The sequence below is a fragment of the Octopus sinensis genome, linkage group LG12 (assembly GCF_006345805.1).
Source record: "Octopus sinensis linkage group LG12, ASM634580v1, whole genome shotgun sequence".
NCBI lineage: Eukaryota > Metazoa > Mollusca > Cephalopoda > Octopoda > Octopodidae > Octopus > Octopus sinensis.
The window spans coordinates 49,797,430-49,821,240 of record NC_043008.1 but is presented as its reverse complement, the minus strand read 5'-3'; the positions used below and the strand labels follow the sequence as shown (position 1 = coordinate 49,821,240).

The following is a 23,811-nucleotide window of genomic DNA, read 5'->3' as shown; positions in this document are numbered from 1 at the left end:
CCTGTAACTGTCAGGTCTTTTAACTATGTCTGTTGCATGGTTTTTGTTTATGCTATAATGTCATATATAAATGCTGAGTAGTAAACCCTCGTTCCCACCAGGCTAGGGTCTATATTGGCAACACTGTTGATTTCAAGTGTCACTACTGCACTCACATGTTTATTCTCAAATGGAGCGTCTAAACTTTCTATCTCCCTAACTGCATAAACTACCTCAAATCCCAGAATATTCTCTGTACCGTATGGAGCCTTCCTGTACAATACTAACCCCATATTTGTAAGCTGTGTTGCAGGGAATCACTCGCAATCCTTTGCCATCATAATACCTCATTACACAATAGGTTCTCTGACATTATCTTCTCATGTAAGCATAAATTTTATTCCACTTTTGTCCATGTCCATTACGTAAAGCTTTTATGATCTCTCCTAGTTGTGATTAAGACCTTACTTATTACATAGTTATGCTAGCAGCATTTTATTTCTTTATTCTCCCTGTCTCAACATATCTTCCTCTTCTGCTACCACCACTCCTATTATTTACCTCTTACTTCCTCTCTCTCTCTCTCTGTGGTGGTTTACTGGTTGCATACCCAAAACATTTTGTACATTCCTTCAGCATATGCCCCATACTGCTACTACTATTACATGATACACAAAGCATATAAAGGACTAGTACATACAGTCTCATAGTAATGAGAGTTAAGAAATGAAATTGTGCACAATTCAAAGAATTTGAAGCAAGACTCAAAACTGAGTTGCCAGACTGTGAAGCTTAAGTCATGACATAACACAGCCTTGTTTACATGAGAGGTTGAGTTATTGACCAATCAGCAGCCAGACTTCATGAGATAGATCATTCGAGATCCTTCTGGAACACAGTGGTACAAGGGTTATATAAAGCCTTGTTTTAAATGCCAATTTTCAGTGTGTGGCAACCCACAGTCTAGCTCCACACACTCTTGTCATTTATAATCGTTGTTTCAACAACTTCTGCTCAACCTGAATATGTCGTTATAGTTGACCGATATGACTCTAATGTGTATATTTTCTCCTGTCATGGCAAGTTTCTGCACAGAGTTTTTGCAATCAAGTATTTATGAATGATGCAGAGTTATTCTTGAAATTATGTTGAATTGTGGAAACTTTCAAATTCGTGACCAACCTGAAAATCACTTGTGTGGTGAAATAAAAGTTATTATCAAATGTTTACATAGTGTTGTTATATCATACACACCCAGTCTCACATACATATCATCAAGGAAAAGCAAATTAAAACCCAATAAATGAACCAATTTTCAATTAGGAATAAAGATCAATAACAAATAAACTGTGTTGATATTTTATTTTCGAGATAAATAATTTAACTGATTCAATCTTTTCAGGACTATATGAAAACCTTGCTAAAAAAAATTGAGTGAATTGAAAGAAAAAAAAAAAATTAGAGATGGAAAGTTTTCATTGCGTATTTACTGTAACTTGGGTGAATAGAACAATTTTACTTTCTAGAATTATTTTATAAACATCAGTAGAGGATTAGAGATCAAGAGAGATTAATGATTAACAGTCAACAAATTACACTCAGTCACTCCTTTTTAAGCTCGAGCATTGACAATCTTAACAAAGTCAGGTTTCAGTGATGCTCCACCGACCAAGAATCCATCAATGTCTGGTTTTTGTCCAAGTTCTTTACAATTTGCAGCACTGACGGAACCTACAAGAAACAAAACAAAGAATATCATACACACATATATATTTAAAATATCGCAAACACAAATCATCATTTTAATATTCACTTTCCCAGGCTCATAGGAGTATACAAAGGCTTCTTTCAGTTTCCATCTACCAAATCCATTCACAAAGTCCTAATAGACTCACAGCTATAGAACTGTGGGGTGCCACACAGTGGGGGTGAACTCAGAACCAGACAGTTGGAAAGCAAACTTCTTAACCACAGCCACACCAGCATATGAATTATACATCATCATCATCATTGTTCAACTGTGGTCGAGACAATGGAATTTACTATGTTACACCAGACCTCATGGTCCATCATAACATTAGAGGTCCTGCTGCTGGATGCCTGTATCCCTGGAGATTACATCAGGGTAGGAGAGTGTGCGCCCTCTGGTATCGCGAGCAGATGGCTTCCAGAGGAGAAGAGTAGAAATGACCTTGTTTTCAGCTCTACAACAATGTCCAGCAAACTGGACTCTTCTACCTTTCACAAGAGATGATACAGGTGGTAATTTCCCATTTATTTGTACTTTGGTTGGATGACGCTCCCATGAGAGATTTTGAGCTCTCATAAGGAGGCGAGTGTAAGTTCCATCCAGAACATAAAGGGCCTTCTTTATGTGCTTCAAGGGCAGATGAAGGTTTAAAAGCCCTTAATGACCACAGCATTTCTGTGGGAAATCATAAGCCTGAGTATTATTAACTTCAATAGATTCTGAAGCAAGCTGACATGAAAAAAAAACAAACAAAAAAAAAACTGTCACCATGTTTAATATCAGGCGCTTAAAGAAATTCTTCATTAGTAAAAGGTAACTTAAGGCAAAAAGTTGGCAGAATTGTTAGCATTTCAATCAAAATGCTAAGCAGAATATTCTTCTGGTCTTAAGTTCTGAGTTGCTGAGATTGACTTAGCTTTTTGTCCTTTTGGGGTTGATAAATAAGTATCAGTTGAGTACAGGGGGTTGATGCAATTAACTCCCTTCTCCCAAATTTTAGTCCTTTGCCTATTGTAGACAGGATTATTATTGTTATTATTATTATATAATTGTTCAACATTTGGTAGTTTGAGGCAAATTTCTACTGCATCACCAGCTACACCTCCATGTTGCTGGGTGTGTGCAGCAGTGTGGGCTCTTTTCTGCGGTTGGGTGTGTGCAAACACTTCACAGTATTGTATTGTGTTAGTTATTTTTTTGCTCTTGAGGTGTTGTGCCATCTTTTGTTGTATCACTATTTGTATTGTGTGTTGTGTAATGTGTTGGTTATTATTATTACTATTAGTAGTAGTAGTAGTGATGGCAGTAGTAGGGTAGCAAGTTGGCAGAATTGTTAGCATGCTGGATAAAATGCTTGGCGGAATTTTGCCCGTCGCTACATTCTGAGTTCAAATTCTGCTGAGTGCAAAGTTACATATCATTCTTTTGGGGGTCGATAAAATAAATACCAGTTGAACACTGGGGTTGATGTAGTTGACTCCCCCCTCCCTCCCCCAAAATTAAGGCCCTTGTGACAAAATTTGAAATAATCATCATCATTTTTATTATTAAGGAAGGTTGTAAGCTGGCAGAAACATCAACATGTTAGACAAAATGCTGAATAGCATTTCGTATGTCTTTAAGTTCTGAGTTCAAATCTCACCGAGGTCAACTTTACCTTTCACCCTTTGACGGTTGACAAAGTACATACCAGCCATATACTGGAGTTGATGTAATTAATTTACTCACCCACCAATAAAAATGGTTGGCTTTGAACTCAAAAATCTGAAACCATTATTAAAAGCTGGCACAATTGTTAGCATGCTTAGTAGCATTTCTTCTGGTTTTACATTCTGAGTTCGAATTCCACTGAGGTTGACTTTGCCTTTCATCCTTTCAAGTTAGATGAAATAAGTACCAGTTGAATACTGGGGTTGATGTAATTGACTATGCCCCTCCCACACAAAGAAAGGATTATTTAAGTCACTTACCTCCATATAAAATGCGGACATTGTCAGCAATTTCTTTTGAAGCATTTTCAGAAATAAATTTACGCAGACTTGCATGTACACTCTGGGCTTGTTCTGGAGTAGCAGTTTTGCCAGTTCCGATGGCCCAGATAGGTTCATAAGCAATCACAACTTTCGACCAGTCTTTGGTGTGTTCTGCATTAAGCAAATAAAAAATAAAAAATAAATAAAAAGGTCAAAATCTTGAAATCATCAAAAAATATCAAATAGACTAATTACTATGTCTTCATAATTACTTTTAGACATTTCTTAATTAGACAATATTTCTGAAGAATGTATTAATATTTACTGTTTTAACACATCAAAACTAGAAATCTAAACAGAGTGTAATAATCAGTTATAATAGAATTGTTGCTACTATTCTTAGCAACAATATTATTAGAAGTAGGCATTCAAGACACAGTGAGGTAACTGACAGTAAAGCACCCACTGCTTCGAGGAAAGGACAGCTATATACACAAAAGTATGATAGGAAAGACAGATATACATACAAATGTGTTGGAAAGGAAAGGCTTGCATACAAGAAGTGGGGAGGAAAGGCTTGCATACAAGATTGTCGAGGAAGGACAGTCATACACGGCAGTGTGTTGGGCTTACACATGAGTGTCTTGGGGAAGGACAGATATACACAGCCAGTGTGTTGGGAAGGAGATGCTTACACACAAGTGTGTTGGGAAAAACAGGTTTATACTTAAGTGTGTTATGCAAGGACAAACAGACTCTAATGCAGAAAATATTTTCTTTAAAAAGTAAATTTTGCTTAAGAAAGGGAATGTAATTTCTCTCTTAAGAAATTATATCAACCATTTTCTTTTAACAGTAAATATTTATTTTCCTAGAAAAATCTTTTATATTGTTCTTATGAAATCCATTTTATTCTACAATTTATGAGCTGGAATATTTTCTACACATTTGTTTATGTATTGTTGGTGCAAGAATTTAACAACTTGGGGGGGGGGTGACAAAGCAGCAGCTATTTACAGCTGAGCTGTAAACTGGAAACCATCATAATCAACACCATTCAATGTCCACTGGTCCATACTTGCATCAATCAAGACAGAATTTGTTGAGGCAAATTTATTTCGTACAGTTGACCGTCTTTCCTGTTTGTTTCCAACAAAGGTAATATTTTTGGCATCGCCAGACAAGATTCCATAGAAGACTGGAAATGAATGACACTGCTCATATGACAGTGATGCTTGTTTACAACCATCATTTAATGTCCAGACAAAGATATACACAAACACACACAACATATGTATGCATATGTGTGTGTGTGTAGATATGATGGGCTTCTTTCAGTTTCCATTAACCAAATCCACTCAATACTTTGATTGGTCTGAGACTATAGTAGAAAACATTAACTCAAGGCATTATGCAGTGGACTGAACCCAAGACCACATGGTTAGGAAGCAAGCTTCTTAACCATTTAGCCATGCTGGCATCTATGATAGGAAATGCGTAATAATAAACATCCAGGGAGAACACTGGTACAAAGGCTCAAGTGGGATTTGAACTCACATCTATGTGATGACTAGTCAATAAAGAAACCAATATCTCACTTACTGATGATAGTTTTTGTTTGACTAAAGACAACTTCTTCAGTTTTACCGGCTTCTCTTTCTTCAAGTTTCTCTCCAATACAAGCGATCACAATCAATCCTTCACTGACAGCATGCTCTATTTTCTCTCCAATCAACTGGTAAATATAAAAAGAAAAAAGTCATTTCTTGCTCACAATGGTGACCATCATATAATTAAAACAAATTCACAGAGAAGGTTTTTTCAATACCAACCAGCCTAAGTTCACCCATGGTTTGATGATAAAAACATCCTGTTTTAACTCTTTTCATACCAACCCCCCTGAAATTGTCCTTCTAACTACGATACAAACTTTGTTTTAAAGTGATCTAAATTGAAGCTTTCCATCAAATTTTCATGTTCATTTATGATTTAATTACAAAGCTGTTTTACTAAGTTCTCTGGAAATATAATAAGAAATGGTTTAACCCTTTAGTGTTCACATTATTCTGCCAAAATGAATGCCTTTTTATTCATATTGTTTTGAACTAATCATGCATTATCTTTTGGCTATGAGATTTTGATGAGATATAAGTTTTATAATTTTTAGAATGATATTGTAGGGTTGGTGTGAGAGACCAGATCTGGCCAGGTTGAACGTAAAACAGGCAGGATACTTTGGAGCACCGCCTTTAGTCGAGCAAATCGACCCCAGGACTTATTCTTTGGAAGCCTAGTACTTATTCTATTGGTCTCTTTTGCTGAACCGCTAAGTTACAGGGATGTAAACACACTGGCACACAAACATATATATATATATATATATATATTTTTCTAGAATATTTTTGCTACCCTTATATATATTAATATATATATATATATATACATATGTACGACGTGCTTCTTTCAGTTTCCGTCAAACAAATCCACTCACAAGGCTTTGGTCGGCCCAAGGCTATAGTAGAAGACACTTGCCCAAGGTGCCACGCTGTGGGACTGAACCCGGAACCATGTGGTTGGTAAGCAAGCTACTTACTACACAACCACTCCTACTAATAAAGTAAACAATTGTAAAATTTTACCTCATCAGTTTCTCCAAATACATTCCTTCTCTCAGAGTGACCCAAGATGACATAACGGAGACCAATATCCTTGATCATAGCAGGACTGAAAGGAAGAGAACATAGATTTATGAAAACAATTGTTAATTAATCAATTAACGGTTTTTAATTGATTACACTCACACAATATCTTGTTGGTATTTATTTGTTAATATAAAAAAATCCATAAAAAGAAACCTGTTACAAGGATGACTTTGTGGTTAAATAACTTGTTTTGCACCTGCAGGTAACTAGATTTGATGCTATAGTGCACATCTTGTGAAAGGAGTGTACAGTAAAGGGGTGTGAGGCTTTATAGAAAGACACCCTGGGAAAGTGCCTTTTTCTAAAGCCTCACCATGAGCAACATGTGGGAGTAAATTTGTACAAAGAAACTGCATTGAAGCCTGTTGTATGTAAGTGTATGTATGTGTGTGTGCATACATGCTTTGAGGGTTTTCTCAGATTGAGTGTGTGTGCAGACATGCTTTTGAGAGTTTCCTCAAACACCTTACGACCCCCATTTTTATCTCGCATTTCAGGACCACCACATTTACTCCCACCTAACACCATATAATGTAGGGCAGCCACATATCTTTTCAACAACAACAAACCTATTCCTGTCCCTTCTTTCATGCCTTTACCTCTCAACATCTCTCATAAAGGCAACCCTCTGCTGAGGGGAGCTTTTCAGTCTTGAGTTACATAGAGACTTCACCAATGCTGGTGCCATGAAAAAAGCATCCAGTGTATGCTTTAAATTGGTTGGTATTGTGAAGGAATCATAGAAACCATGCCAAAACTGAGAGACTGGAGCAAGACATGCTTCTTTGATCTGTTGGATACTGTTCAACAACACAAACCATATCGGCATGGAAGACAGTAAAAATCATATATGTGGATGTGTGATGAAAAAGCTTGCTTTCCAAGCATGTGGTCTTGAGTTCAGTTCCACTGTGCAGACCTTGGTCAAAGGTCTTCTGCTATAGCCACAGGTCCACCAATACCTTGTGAATGGATGTGGTGGACAGAAACTGAAGGACGCCTGTCATATACATATATATAAATATACATATACGTATATATGTATGTATGTAAATATGTTTATATATATGTATGTGTGTGTGTGTTTCAATATCAAGGAATGATTGTAAACAAGCATTATCATCATAGAAGTGATGCTGTTCATTTCCAGCCTTCTGTTAAAAACATATCCAGTCATGGGAAAATATTAATTTGCTTGGAAATAGGTGAGGATGGGAGACATGAAATGACAACCAGCTCTAGGAAATCTGCCACAACAAATCCTATCTGACCCTTGCTAGAATGGAAAATTTGATACAAAACAATGATCACAATCATGCATGATACATGTATATATATCATCATCATCATCGTTTAAAGTCTGTCTGTATATATATATATATATATATATATATATATATATATATATATATATCTGTATGGATATGCTCTGTTGTCTGTTTATTTTTTCTATATGTTCTTTGCACTGATACCATTTGGACAATGGTGATGCTATGTTTGTCTCCTGTAAACAGTACAGCCTGTAGCTTAGTGGTTTTCATTGGTTGATTCAAGGTGTGAAAGACCAGTGGAACACATATACTTCATTCAATAGAATGATGCCTTAAGTCTCTTTCAACCCATACCAACATGGAAAAACTGCTGATGATGAGGATGAAGATGAATGGTGATGATAATGATTATGATGATGAATGATGATGGTGGTGATGATGATAATATTGTTGAAATGTGGTTAAAGGGATTGAAGAATCTGGCAGAGTAAATTTTGAGTGTTAATATTTGAAAATTTCCAAATAATGTTATGGACAATTTTGCAGTTTTTTAAAAAAAGAAATTCTTGGAAGTTTTAATTCTACCTTATATCTCCAGTAAATGCACCAGAAGGCACTTTGTAGCAGTTCTGAGCAGCAACTCCAATGTTACCCTTCAGCTTGCTACGGACATATTCCAGATAGCAACTAGGTGGACCAACAACAACTTCTGCAAGGGGAGAAAAAAAAAAGACAAAAAAAGAATCAGTAAATTTATTTTCAAACTTATTTTAAAATTAATCAAAAATTTACAATAATAGAACTTAACAGAAAATTATAAGCTACAACAAGACAGCTTAATTTTCCTAATTATTTTTTCATTTGAGAGTTTATAGAAAATTTTCCAAAACTTCAAAATTGTATTACATGAAAAGCACCCAGTACACTCTGTAAAGTGGTTGGTGTTAGGAAGGGCATCTGATTGTAGAAACCATGCCAAAACAGACAATTAGAAGCCTGGTACAGTTCTCCAGCTTGCCAGCTCATGTCACACTGTCCAACTCATGCCAGCATGGAAAATGGACGTTAAATGATGATGATTTTTGAAGAAAACAAAATGCATATATTGTAAAGTTTCCAAATTTGTAATTACATTTAATAGAAGGCAAACATCAAAACTATCACATGGTGAGGTATTTTATTTGGTACAATGTTAAGAAAACATTAGAATAAGGTTGATCTTTCTTGACTTTTTCTTATTTAAATATAAGATAAAACACACATACACATACAAAGCTGCTAATACTGATCTGATAACATTTAAACTTTCTTTATGACCTAGAAATTGTCATTTTTTACTGACAAAGTACAAGCACCATTTTGCAAAATTTAAAATGGAGTCAAAACTCATTTCTACTATCTTATACTTGCGAAATAAACTGAGAAAGGAGACTTTAAGTGGGTGCTCAATGTGCTAGAAATAGCAGCCAAATGCTCATCATATCACACATCTATTACTATCTTTAAAAAACAAAGGATACATCAAATAAGGTGGTCCTAAATATACCAATAATGAAAAAAAAAAGGTAGAAATAGAATGTCTCTGATAACACATTTGTTTGAATTAAGACAAGTCTGATGTTAATAAAAACAATACAAAACAAAAAGAACTGTATTGGGATTTAAATCACTGAATTAGACACAGTTAAACATTCATCTACCCTGATTTCTCTGCTTACTATGGATACCATAGAACATCTGTCTACCCTGCTATTACATAAACAATTACAGGTATATCAAGTACCATACAAAAACAATTCTTGATTTATAAAAATGATCTCCCTCTCTATAGGATGTATCACAATTACCAAATGACGATTAAGACCAGTTCCACTTGGGGAGGGGATTGGCCAGAGATAGTAATGGATATGTGCTTCTGGTTTAATAGCCTCCATTAGCACCAGCCTGATCCGCAGTAGTCAAAGGACTTGGACTTATACAAGAAGAGTAGAGGATAATTTTTGGGCTGATGATGCTTACTGAGGCAGAAACATGTACCCATAACTTTCTGCTTACCTCCAAACAAAAAGCTTGTATTTTTTCTTAATGTCATGTCACTTTTGGAGATATTCTTGATTCATGAAATTATCTCCACTTCTCAAGTGGGACTGGTCTTAATTGTGATTTGATAACAATACACCTCTAAAGACAAGAGATAATTTTAATAAAGTTGTATCGTATCTTAATAAGCCTGTATTTGTTTATGTTGTTCACATACATGCCACTGGCTACTCTGCTTTCCTCACTTTCTTTAGAGACAGAACCACACAGCCACCCAGCTTCCATAGAAACCTCAAAACATCATCTGTCTCCCCTGCAAGCCCTACCAATCTCTCGCTATATAAACGGCAGTTTGTCTGTCTGTGTGTCTGTGAGGTTGTACCCTCACCCTGACCACGGCTTTCAACCGATTCTGATGAAACTTGACACACACATAGCACAATGTCATAACTCAAAACTAATGCAGCGAAAATTTTGAAAAGTTCCCCCAGTTCTGAAAAAATCGATAAATTCGACATGGGGTCGAGAATCTAAGCTTTTTATATGCAACACATTTTCTGGGCTGTACATGAGCTGTTCACGCGTTGGGAGGCGCAATGATGTTTTCATGTTTTCGCCCAAAGGGACAGCTAGGAACATCATATACACAGAAGTATTCGAGTGAAGAGAAGACATTGCAACCTACACATGCGCCTTCGTTCCCTAGAGGGAAAGGACTAGATTGGGATTAGTCGTTGCCTACTAGGGGCTCTTACATACCCGGGCAACGCCGGGCTATGCTGCTAGTCAAAAATACCACAGAACATTCAGCTGTCCATTCATACTACAGACACGGAATACCGCAGATTAAATACACCCTAATATTTTCATCATCATTCTTATTTAATGTTTGCCTTCCATGATGGCATGGGTTGGACAGTTTGACAGGAACTGGCAAGCCAGAGGACTGTACCAAGAGAGATGGATAGATAGACACACAGACAGATGGATGAATAAAAAGCATCATTTGTAAATCTAAATATACTTCCACGAAATCAATAATAGGAACTTCGATTAGACGGCATAACTACAGAGAAGTGCATAACTGATTTCATTTCCGCATAACTTATCTGAAAGATGCATATTTTTAGATGAAACTTTGTAGAGGTGAGTTTTCGAGGATGTAGATTACGATTATGTTGATAACATTAATATTTTATTTGGGGAATTTAGATTATTTTCCCCCGTCTCGACTTTGTTATCTTGCGGCTCTCTTTAAAATACATTCTTTTAAATGACATTTTACATTTTCGAGGGGGTAGATTACGTAATGTTGGTGTTTTAAACGTAAATCTGAAAAACAGAAACGTGAAAAAAACGCTAAAATTATGAAAAATTAGTGATAATATGTTGGGGATGGGATGGAATAAATGATTAAAGACTCGTAAAAAAAATTTCATTTTTCGCATTTTTTAAATCAACATAATCGTAAAATACACCCTTGAAAACGAATCGCTGTAAAATTTCCTTAGAAAGAAAGAAAATATACATTTTCCATAAAGTTATGAAAGAACAAAATTGGTGGGGTACTAATGTGTAGACATGCCAACGATTAATAGCATTCAGCAGCTTTAGACTGGTTATAATTACATTTTTTTTTAGACAAGATGAATATAAGGTATTTTTTCGATATTTCTATAAATAAAAGCATACAAAACTTAATTATAGTGGTTGGGTTATTCGAAAGAATCTATCAGGCAGTCTGTTGAAGAGTTAAAGCGTACTTTTAAATAACTAAATGTCCTTGAGAAAAGCATGCACGCCATACCATCTCATTTTCCCGATTCACCTTATTTCTATAAAGGGTTAATTATGATTAGCAAATAATTGGACTGGGGAAAGATTATTATCGACAAGGTAATTAGTTTTACAGAGCCTCGCAGAGTTTTGGAATCGCTCTCCTTCGAAGTCTCATACTTCGTGGAAGGGTAACGGAGTTTTTCCCCTTTCGCTTTATCGTACTTTTTTCTCGTTTGTGTTTCATATCACGAAAATTAAGATGTTAAGATTCTGAAAAAAATTTCTTTCTATTTTCACATATTTGTTCCTCTCTTGGATACCCTTTTCTTTTCTTTAAAACCGGTCGAAACCCTTCTCATAGTGAATACTACTACTACTACTCACATATCAAGGTAAAACGATGTTGCCACCACACTACGCCTCCTTCCACTGCAACTAAATTAATGAGTTGCATACCACTTCCATTCAAGGCCATCCCATATACCCGTTTCTCCTCCACCTCTTATCATCCTTACTTTCTGTCTGTCTGTCTGCTTATCTCCACCCCACCCCCACCCAACGCATATACCTTCATAATTTCATAACTATTTCTTCACAGAAATGCATCTCGCTGACATTTCCTTTTCGCCAAAATTTCTTTCCTACTCTATGTTCAAGTAGGTCAAGGTCGCATTTACAAAAGGTCGAGGGCGTCGCTCCCCACGCCCTGAATAATAATGGTTTCATATTTTAGCACATGGCCAGCAATTCAACCCCTGTGTTCAACTGGTACTTATTTGACCCCAGAACGTAACGAATCCGAAGATATATTGCAAAGCATTTTGCCTAAATACTCTTACCATTCGGCTTTATAATAATAATAATCTTTCCTTAAAACACAGACAGGTCATATGGCGAGTAGGCAGAATGGTTGGCATCCCGGACAAAATGCTTAGCAGCATTTCGTCCGTCTTTAAGTACTGCCGACGTTGACTTAGTTTTTCAATCCTTTACCAGTTGAGAAATGAAGTCGAAGTAATCGACTATCTCCCTCCCCGAGAATTTCCGACCCTGTACCTATAAGAGAAAAGATTATTATTAAGAATGAAAGCGCACAGCCTTCTCAACCAAAGATGAAGAATTACCGAATGAATAAAAATAATTTTTTTTTTAAATTCTTACATTGGCTGATTTCCCTGTGTATTATTTAAAATTTATTTAGATTATATTCAATTATTTAAAAGAATAAAAAATAAAATACAGGAAAAAAGTAGAAATGGCCGAGAGAGAGAGAGAAGAGGAAATTAAACTAGACAGTTTCTTTAGTAAATATTTACTGGTCATTATATGAAATGGGGTAGATAATTGCAGAGTGTGCCAATTATTGGGTAGCAATTAATTAAACTGAAGGGATGCAAACACACACACACTAATGGATACGGAAAGCAAGCACGCGCACAGACACCTAAAATACACACATATGGAAATATATGCATATGCACACATAAATTAATGTGTGTGTGTGTGTGTGTAGGTTTTCCCGTCATATGCAGATATATCTAAATCAAACGAAATTTAGAACTCAATGCATTTGCAATAGTTAATTCTTCAATAAGGCGTTAGTGATTATCGTATTTTCTTCATTTCAACTTCATTCTTCCAGGTTAACGAGAGAACTGACCTAACAAAAATACAAAAAAAAATAAAGGAAAACAAGGGGCTTGACCCAGGTCACTCTGATCGAGTAGACTTGTAATCAAAAGCGCTCCAGTCATGACATCCTATCCTTTTGTTTATTAGGGACTACACTGTTATGTCTAAAGGAGTCCTTTTTCCAGAAGGGCGTAGAGTTTGAAGGAAATTTAGTTGTTATTTCTAGCCGGTTGGGCAGCCGCATAGAAGCGCCTTCGTTGCTCTTGTAACAATAATGTGATGTGAAATGGTGAACAGCGTTAGGGGTTAGAAATATATTTAAAATTACTGAGATTTTTATATAGACTGGTACACGGCCAATGCTATATTTAGGAGATTGTGAGGCGTTCATGCGTCTTCCAATATTTAGCGAAAGCACAAGTTTAAAATAAAATAGCAATGATAACGGTAAATCGAGGTCTCTCGGAGGAAATTCTCATGACTCCCGTTTCGATTAAAACTGTTCTTGGGACTTCAAATACGTTACGATATCAAGGTCTTCTCCGACATACGTTCGAATCCTGCCGAATTCGATACATGGATAATTATATTGATAACAATAAGTGATAGACTCAAGTGAAACCACTTGATTAAATTTTCTACTTCCTACCTCTCAGAATAAATTAACCTTGGAACTTTGGTGTGTGTGTGTGTGTGTATATATACATGTATGTATATATATGTGTGTGTGCACGTGTATATATGTGTGTATATGTGTGCGTGTAGATCTCTGGATATGCAGGGGTTTTTTTTGTGATTTTTTGTCATACGTATATGAGAATATGTGTACTTATATACGTACACACACACACATATATGTAAAGGTATTTTGGATGTCTATTCGTATATACACACGAAACGTCTGTTGATGTTTAAATATTATCAGATGAATCAACCGATCGATAGAACATTTAGATAAACCAAAGAGAATAAAATAAGCTTGTCTAGATTGCAAACGTTGACGGTTAAGAAATAAATGGTCAGAGATCGTCTAAAAGAAGAGATAATAAACAGTGGACTGACCAGTGTCGGCATTGAGAGGACCAGCATTCATAAATTCTATGATGCCATCGATACTTTTTTTGTTGCCATTTAACTTCCAGTTGCCTCCAACGAAGAATTTTCGACCCATGGTGATTGATGTCTGATGTTTCTGTCTCTTTAAAACAGCTTACAATGGGCTGAAAGCAATCAAACACTGTCTCTTAGTGTGACTGTTGCTGTGACAAAGAGAGGAGGAAAGAGTAAGAGAGGCAGAGGGATAGAGAGAGAGAGATACTGTTGCACGAGCAAAGAGAGGAGGAGGTAGAGGAGAGAATGAGTGAGAGATATTGTTGTGATATAGAAGGGAGGAGAAGTGCTCGAGAGACTGTTACTCTGAGAGAGAGAGAGGAAGGTAAGAGCGAGACGTAGTGTTTTGATAGAGAGGGAAGGAGAGCGTGTTTGAAGGACAGTGCTACTTTGAGAGAGAGGGAGGTAAGGGTGAGAGCTACTTTTTAGAGAGGGAAAGAGACTCTGTTACACAGATAGAGAGGTAAGGGAGAGAGGAAGAATTAAACTGTAAGAGTGACTGTTGCTGAAGTAAAAGGAAAGACAGAAAGAGAGAGAGAGAGAGAGAGTAAGAGACTATTAGTGAGGCAGGAAGGGAGGTGACAAGGTCGTTTGACGCTGAACGTCCTTGACGTTCTCTCAAGGTCAATTGTATGTATGATTGCTGGTAATATTCAACTGCAGACAGCAAAGACCTGGCTCACATTTCAATTTAAGTGACGTCAGACAAACACAGAAATTTGCTATTTGGAATTAAGAAACAAATTTTTTAAAATGGAAGAAATTAAAAAAACTGTGTGAATATACATTAAGTATTAAATAAAAATGGCTAGAAATATTTTAAAATAGATATTTTTTTATGGCAGTGATCTGTCTACTTTTTAACTGGTTTCTCGATTTTTAAAAATCATTTAAAAATCATTCATGAATATTACAATATCCCTTTTTTTCTTTCACACACACACACACACAAAGGGACATAGCAAAGTACAAAATATCTAAAACTCCACCCACTGACAGACACACTCATGCATTTGTACTTGAGCGTGTGTGTGTGTGTGTGTGTATGTAAATCATCTAAGAGTTCATTAGTTAGATAAAAATGCACTCTTATATCTATCAGTAGAGTAGGTATATGAATTGAAGTGTACCGTATTATATATCCATTACGGCTAATCTTACCTATTAGTTTTGCCCTATGGGTGCAATGGAGAGTTAGGTAACAGTCTGATTATGTAACCCTGTGCTCATCAGGGAGTCGCCATATTTCATTCCATAATGGCTACCTCTGATGAGTGCAGGGTTACATAATCAGACTGTTACCTAACTCTCCAGTTATATATCCTTAAATCCTTAAAAATGTTTTAGCCCGAAGGTCGTGGCCATGCTGGGGCACAAAGTGTAAAGATCACCTTCAGTTATGAAAAGCATGGGATTGCACCTAGAAAGCTACTCTCTGAGGCACAAGTCTGGGTAAGGTTTATAGAAGACCAGCAGTCGCCCATGCATACCAGCCTCCCCTCTCCATGCCACCAATGTTATCCAACAGAAAGGCAAAGGTTAATACAGCTTGGCACTAATGACATTGCAGATCATTTCTACAGCTAAGTGAACTAGAGCAACATGAAATGAAGTGTCTTGCTCAAGAACAGGCTTTCATCAGAGTCTGTCATTGCTGGGTCATGTCAATTGCCATCTTTCTCCTGTAAGTTTTACAATTGGCTTTCTGTTCTGGGTCTAGGACAAGTGTAGTAGGATATACATATGACGGTTGTATTGCAGAGAATGTGCACTATCTGGTCCTTCAACACCATCAGGCTACACACAAAGACCAAGCTCTATAACAGCATGGTTTGACCAACAGTTCTCTATGCTAGTGACACATAGAAGAGTGAAAATCAACAGAAAGATAAATGTCTTCCATCAAAGATAATTGAGGATTTTGAGAATATATTGGCAAGACCACGTAACAAGTGAAAATATTCTAAAGGGAGCCAACACAAGACCACTTGGTGAAAGAGTCACAGAATGGAGATTGAGACTAGCAGGTCACATACATTCATTACCTAAACAACACCATTCAAAAACAGCTTTGAAATGGAACACAACAGAGAGGTAAAAAGAAAGAAAGGTAGAGAGAAAACTACATAGCAAAGAACATTGATAACCAGCATAAGAGAGGCTGGTATCATGTCGGCAGATGCAGAAAGAACCACAGCCAACAGAAACTAATGGCACCAACTTACTGGCCAATGTATTCAAGCACACAGGATGAACTGATATTGATACATATAAATATATGTAGATATACATCTGTGTGAGTGTGTGTGTGTAGTTTTTTTTTTTTTAATTGAAATATTGTTTTGCAACTCAAATTTGAAGCCATGCTGTTCAGATTGAAAATCCTCTACAACATAGCTGAAGGCTTCACTCTCATGTGCTTGACATTAACCAACATACAAATATTACATGGAAAAATGTGAGCAAGAGGAATAATATTCTTAAGATCATAAACCTGGAAAAGTTCAAGACAAATTATTACATCTGGTAATGTACAGAACAAGAAAATTTTTACTGTAGCTCTGTAGCTTTTGAGCAACTAGACTAGGAGAAGACCACTTTGTTCTCAAATCTGCCATCAATTTAGCACCTGACATGTTTCACACTGTGCACCAGTACAGGTAAATGCTTTTTTGATGGAGAAAGTGTGCATTGTGCTGCACAAGCAATGACAACTATGAAAAAAAACCATGTGGAGGTAGTTCTGTAAAACACTATCAGCAAATAGCACCATCATGTTTTCATGGCAAGAGTGTACCCAACCCAAAAGACAAAAATCCAATGATGATGTAGGGGTAGTGATGGGAACAGGGGAAGGGTGTCACTGGAAGTTCTTAGCTTGAACTTTACACATAGGTGGTGAAAGGTAATTGTCTAATTCATGTCCTCCTTTCACAACAAAACATCCCTGTTTAGGATGGCACTGTTTTTCTCCTATGGAGGAGGGGGTCAAGAAAATGCAACCTTGTCATTAGGTGCAAATGTCTGGGCACCCAAAACTGCACCAGAAAATTAAGCAAATTGAAAGCAAAAAACTTTTTTATTGCATCTTGGAATGTGAGACCTCTTCAGGACTGCAAGAAAAATATAGAACATAGGACAGCTTTGGTTGCCTATATCTTGAAGGAAAAAAACATTAGGGTAGCAGCTCTTTCAGAAACCAGATTTGTGGACTGTGGTCAGCTACAGGAAGTCATGGTAGATACACTTTTTCTGGATGGGCAAACCTCAGGAAATAAAGAAAGAGCAGGTGTTGGGTTTGCCATTCAGAATGACCAGGTGAATCAACTTGAATCTCTGCCTGTTGGCATTAGTGAAAGACTCATCATTGCGTACCTGCATTGGCAAAAATAAATATGCGACTATTTTCAGCTGCTTTGCTCCAACCATGAACTCAAACGTAAACCATGATAGGTGAACCGCGATATTGCGAGGGATTATTCTTTTATTCTTTTACTTGTTTCAGTCATTTGACTGCGACCATGCTGGAGCACTGCCTTTAGTCGAGCAAATCGACCCCAGGACTTCTTCTTTGTAAGCCTAGTTCTTATTCTATCGGTATCTTTTGCCGAACCGCCGAGTTACAGGAACGTAAACACACCAGCATCGGTTGTCAAGCGTCGTTGGGGGAACAAACACAGACACACACACACACAACTACACATATATATATACATACGACAGGCTTCTTTCAGTTTCCGTCTACCAAATACACTCACAAGGCTTTAATCGGCCGGAGGGTATAGTAGAAGACACGTGCCCAAGGTACCACGCAGTGGGACTGAACTCGGAACCATGTGGTTCGTAAGCAAGCTACTTACCGCACAGCCAATCCTTCGCCTATATTTTAACAATTTTGTTTATATTATTCCTAATAATATTTAATTATAAAAATATAATATGAGTTTGTAAACATTGGATGGCTATGAAGGTCCATCCAGGTAAAATAGGAATCAAAGGGGTCCGTAGGTAAAAAAGCGATGGTGAAACGTTGTCCCAGACCATAAGGTTATTTCAACATGGGTGAAGGAGATTACTCTAAAATAATTTTGATGAGTTATTTCCCCTGACCCTTAAGATTAATTTATGCACTTTTAGCTAGGTATAGTATGGTTTAATGCATGGAGCCCGGCATAACAATTTGTGTATATTGCAATACCTTTACACTTCAAAGTGTGTGTTTTTATATCTATCATAGCTGTTTAGGCCGAGGTGGACCCGTAAAGAGTGGTTTTATGATCTAAAGCATTCAAGCTTTGGCCAGTCCATTTTGTCTGTAACCTTCGATTTATAAGATAGAAAGTTGTGATGTGAAGATGATTTCAAGTCCACTCGTTTGCAGCAGAAATTCACAACATCATCGACGTCAGGGACAAAATATGTTGATAAATTCATCGAAGACAGTGAAAAACTGATCGAAATTTGGAAAGCAGGGGATACTTGAGGTTGAACCAGTAATCACAGTCTCTTTACAGGGGGTGGTTCGAATTTTTATTCATTTAAAGCAACACTTTGTAACTCTTTTGATCTCACACCCCATTCTGATTAAATAAAAAAAAAAAACAATATCCTCACTGTGAACGGTCAATATATCATCATCATCATCTTAATATTTAGTTTTCCTGCTTTTTATTTTTTAAACATTGTTGAAAAACTGATGGAGTTGGTTATTAAAGATTTTTTATTTATATACATTTTACAAAATCAAACTAGAAAATTGGACAAAAAAGAGAACACAATTGAAAAATAGAGACACAAAGTTCGTCCAAACTGAGTAGGCCACCAATATTAGCCACAGGGATGGCACCATTCTAGTCACTTGAGTATTTGACGCTAGCAGACAGTAAGTGGCACCTTGAAAACTGGTCCAACTGGATGAAAAAGGAGTCAAAGATGGCCTTTGAAATTATGCTGTCCCAAGCTCTCTGACTTCAACAGTCCTCCACCTTCTCAGGAACAGATGAGCCCAGTTCCCTCCAGTGTTGGAGAACTTCATCCAACTCCCTGTTGGAACTGGTCCATGTTGGAGAGGAGAAGATGTTGCTTGCCGGGGTGGATATATAAGACAGTTCCTAATAATACCCTTAGACAAATTAACCTAGAGGCTAAAAAAATTATGGAAAATTATAATATAGAGGATAAAACAGAACCATTAATACCTAGTAAACCATGGATTACAATTAAGGACCATAAGGAGAATTTTCATATTGATACAAGGGTTAGATTAATCTGTCCTAATAAATCTTAGCAAGATAATTTTAGATAAATACATACTGATCTTGAAAAATAAGATCACACTACAATTATGGTCAAATGCCCAGAATACTATTAAATGGTTCTCAAATATAAATAATAAATATAAACATAAATTTCTGCAAATAGATATTGACAATTATTACTCTATCTTAAATAGCACCTTGATATTTGTCAAGAAATATACATCTATTAGCATGAAAGAAATTAATGTAATTTTAACAGCACATAAATCAGTTATAAACTTCAATAATAAATCATGGGTGAGAAAGGATAACTGTTTTGATATATCTATGGGAGTGCCAGATTCCATGCAAATAACTGACAGAGTAGAAATATATTTATTGGCTAATATACAAGATGAATTCCTATCTTAGGATATAGTTTAACTCATAACTTTGCTACTATTATAACTTCTACAAATAATTAAAAAATTAGACTTATTTTACTCAAATAGAAAATGTGCTAATAATAACTCCCCTAATACCAGGGTTAATGTAAAAGATATTAGTAGTAATACTACTAGTTATTTCATTAATAAACAAAATTTTATTAATAACAATCGGGAATCAGTAATGTATAAAGCCCCTTCCTCAACTAATATAAATGACAGTTGTTATAAAACATGATTGTAAAAATAAAGATAGCTGTATCGTTAAAAATTTATGTAAAATGAAAAATGTTGTATATCAATGTAAAGTTGCGACAGAAATTAATAATAAATATATTTATATTGGATGAACTAAAAATGAAATGAAGAAGCATTTATCAACACATTTATATATGGTATTTTTATATAACCTTAAAGCTTACGGCAGTCACCGAGCAATAACTAAGGGAAATAATCTAATAAAGGGGCATATAAACCCTCGACAGAAAAAAGGTTTTCCTCCCACACAGATAGAAAAGCCTTCTTTTTTCTGTCAAGGGCTTACATGCCCCTTTATTAGACTATATTCCTTAGTCATTGCACTGTGAGTGCCATAAGCTTTAATGGTATCTTTATAGATACCATTATTATTACTTACAGGATTGTAAACATGGTGCTGTATAAAAAGCCATTTGCACCAAAAACATTTATATATATTTCAAAATAAGAAAAGACAGAATTTAACAGGTCTAAGTAAATTCATTTGGGAGCTTAAAGATAAAAAATTAATTTTAATTTCAAATGGAATATCTTGGTTACTGCACCTAGCAACAATATAAGAAATAAGAAGTGTCTTCTTTGTTTGAATGGCCACATTTCCTTTACTTAACCTGAGGGATGAAAAAACATTTCTTGTCCACATAAAAATAAATATGTATTTACTAGATATAAATGATTCCTTTAAATTGTTATAATTAATAGGCTGCTATATTGATACCTTGTAATAGATAACTTTATTATTTAAAGTGAGTGTTTCCATTCTAAAGATGTATGTAAATATAAACTTAATGAAGATATACGTAGGTCCCTATATATATATATCTGTGTGTATATATATATATATATATATATATATATATATATATATATATATATAATATATATATATATATATATACATCTGTATATATATATATATATGGATGTATGTATATATATATATATAATATATGTGTGTGTGTATATATATATTATATACATATATATATGTAAATGTAAATGCATATATGTATGTGTGTGTATAAGTGTATATATGTATGTGTGTATATGTATGTATAAATGTATATGTGCGTGTATATATATATATATATATATATATATATATATATATATGAAAGATGGCAGAATCCCCAAGGACATACTCTACGGAGAGCTTGCTAGGGGTACTAGGTCTGTGGGTAGACCAATCTTACGTTACAAGGATGTTTGCAAAAGGGACATGAAGGCCTGCAACATCAATATTAGCGGTTGGGAGGCAGTTGCCGGCAACCGTGGAGAATGGCGACGTACCGTAAGAGAGGGAATACAAAGGAGTGACAGAGAGAGAGAGGAGAAATGGAAAGAAAGGAAGAGACGTAAACAAGAGACTATGGCACTACAACCAGCCAGGAACAGTCTTCGCTACATTTGCGGTACCTGCCAGAGGGAGTGTTTGTCCAGGATAGGACTACACAGCCACAGCAGGAAATGTATCAGGACATGAAATATAAAAGCTGGACTAGACTACTTCATGCGCAACTCCATTGTCTCCCAAGACAGAAAGGATGCCAATACAATACAATATATATATATATATATATATATATATATATATATATAATATATATATAAAATATTATTAGAGACAAAACCACTATTTTGCAAAACAAACAAGGAAAGACTTAATCAATACATAAAATTTTAATAAATAGTCAAAAAAACCGCCACTACAATTATTAAAATTTTATGTATTGATTAAGTCTTTCCTTGTTTGTTTTGCAAAATAGTGGTTTTGTCTCTAATAATATTTTATAATATTTTACTATAAAATTGGATTTAATCCTAAATCTGATTTTTTCCCTGTAAATTTGGATTTATTCCCTAATATTTATTATATATATATATATATATATATATATATATATATATATATATATATATATATATATGTATGTATGTATATATATACACACATATGTATATGCATATATGTATATGTGTATATCTATGTATACATATTTATTTATTTGTTTATTCATATATGTGAAGAGGTATAGTTCTATATATGTGCATATGTATGTGTATATATGGTGGTGTATATATCTGAATATATATGTAAGTATAGGTGTATTTGTATGCGTATATATTTATGTAGATATATAAGTGTAACTATGTGGGTGTATTAGCATTTATATATATATAAATACAGTGTACATTTAAACACATAAAAGGTATCCATCATAGGATTCCCTTATGCTAAAAGGAACAGCTAAAGACCAAACCACTAATCAGGGATAAAATCTCGAAGGGAATGAAAAATAAATTTCTTTATTACCCTGATATTATTAATTATTGATATATATATACATATCATCATCATTGTTTAATGTCCGTTTTCCATGCTGGCATGAGCTGGACAGTTTGACTGGGGACTGGCAAGCCAGGAGGCCACACCAAGCTCCAATCTGATGTGGCAATTTTTCTACAGCTGGATGCCCTTCCTAACACCAACCACTCAAAGAGTGTAGTGGGTGCTTTTTATGTGCCACCGGCACATATAAATTTATACACACACAAACACACACACATAGTTGCAGGCATAAGCATATATATGTATGTATGTATGTATGTATGTATGTATGTATTCATGCATGCATGTGTGTGTGTGTGTGTGTAAGTGTATGTATGTTCTGGGTATGAACTTAAACTGAATCCAATAATGGGGCCCAGGGATGTGGAACCACTTATTAGCCACTAAAGTTCTCAGGTCTACTCTGACCTGGAATAGCAGCACCTGTTAAGATCCCGGCTATGGGTTAATTAGCATGTTATGGAAGAAACTCTAAACAGAAACCCTCACTGCCTTGTGAGTGTCTTAGGGATTCAGCCTTCACAGCAATCAAGAAGTGGAACCCTTTAGGCAGTCTGATGCCCTCTTTGATACTCTTCAAATAATTACAGGGTTCGTGGAACCTCCTGGGCCTTTAAGGCAAATTTGTTTATGAGAAGGCCACTCCAATGTAAAACTCACAGCTTGCTGGTCACCATAGCAGTCTTAGCCTGCTGAGCCACTGTGGTCCAAACTCTATGCCCAAGGAGTAGGAGTGGATTCGGAAGGATGACTTACACTCTAAAATTATTAAGTGTAGACAGCTGGAAAGCTTTGCTGTGTCAAGGATTGGTTTACGGAGCCACTTGAGAGATGATTATGTATCAGGATGTGTGAGTTTAGGTGTGTGTTTTTTTTATTTATAATGGATTTATCTGTGTATTCATGTATGCTTATCTATATATGTGTGTGTGTGTATATGTAATTGTTCTTTATTAAAACACAGTAAAAACAACATCCTAATTTTCCTTTCCTTTTATATCCGTTATTTCTTTTGTATTTCACTTAATTGGACAAGTTCATAATTAGTTGGATTAACTTTTGCCTCAGTTTTAACTGACTAAATTTGGAAACATTCACAATTACGAACAACTGCCTGGTTGTCTCACTGTCTCTTTTTGCTTGAAAAATCAGTTCATATATATATATATATATACAGCTCATTTGTAGCACAAAAAGAAAGGTATATATATATATATATATATATATATATATAATATATATATATATATACACACACACACATGCATTTGTAATATATATTTG

At 35.5% G+C, this 23,811-nt stretch overlaps 1 protein-coding gene across 1 annotated transcript; it reads right to left on the bottom strand.

Moving 5' to 3' along the window:
* Nucleotides 1-1,331: 1,331 nt before the first annotated feature.
* LOC115218066 (triosephosphate isomerase) lies at nt 1,332-14,469 on the bottom strand. Its single transcript, XM_029787834.2, has 6 exons — nt 14,189-14,469; nt 8,261-8,384; nt 6,342-6,426; nt 5,305-5,437; nt 3,700-3,873; nt 1,332-1,710 (listed from the first exon to the last, which is right to left on the bottom strand). The coding sequence occupies exons 1-6, from the start codon at nt 14,295-14,297 to the stop codon at nt 1,592-1,594; spliced, it is 744 nt and encodes a 247-aa protein (XP_029643694.1). The 5' UTR covers nt 14,298-14,469; the 3' UTR covers nt 1,332-1,591.
* Between the last annotated feature and the right edge of the window lie 9,342 nt (nt 14,470-23,811).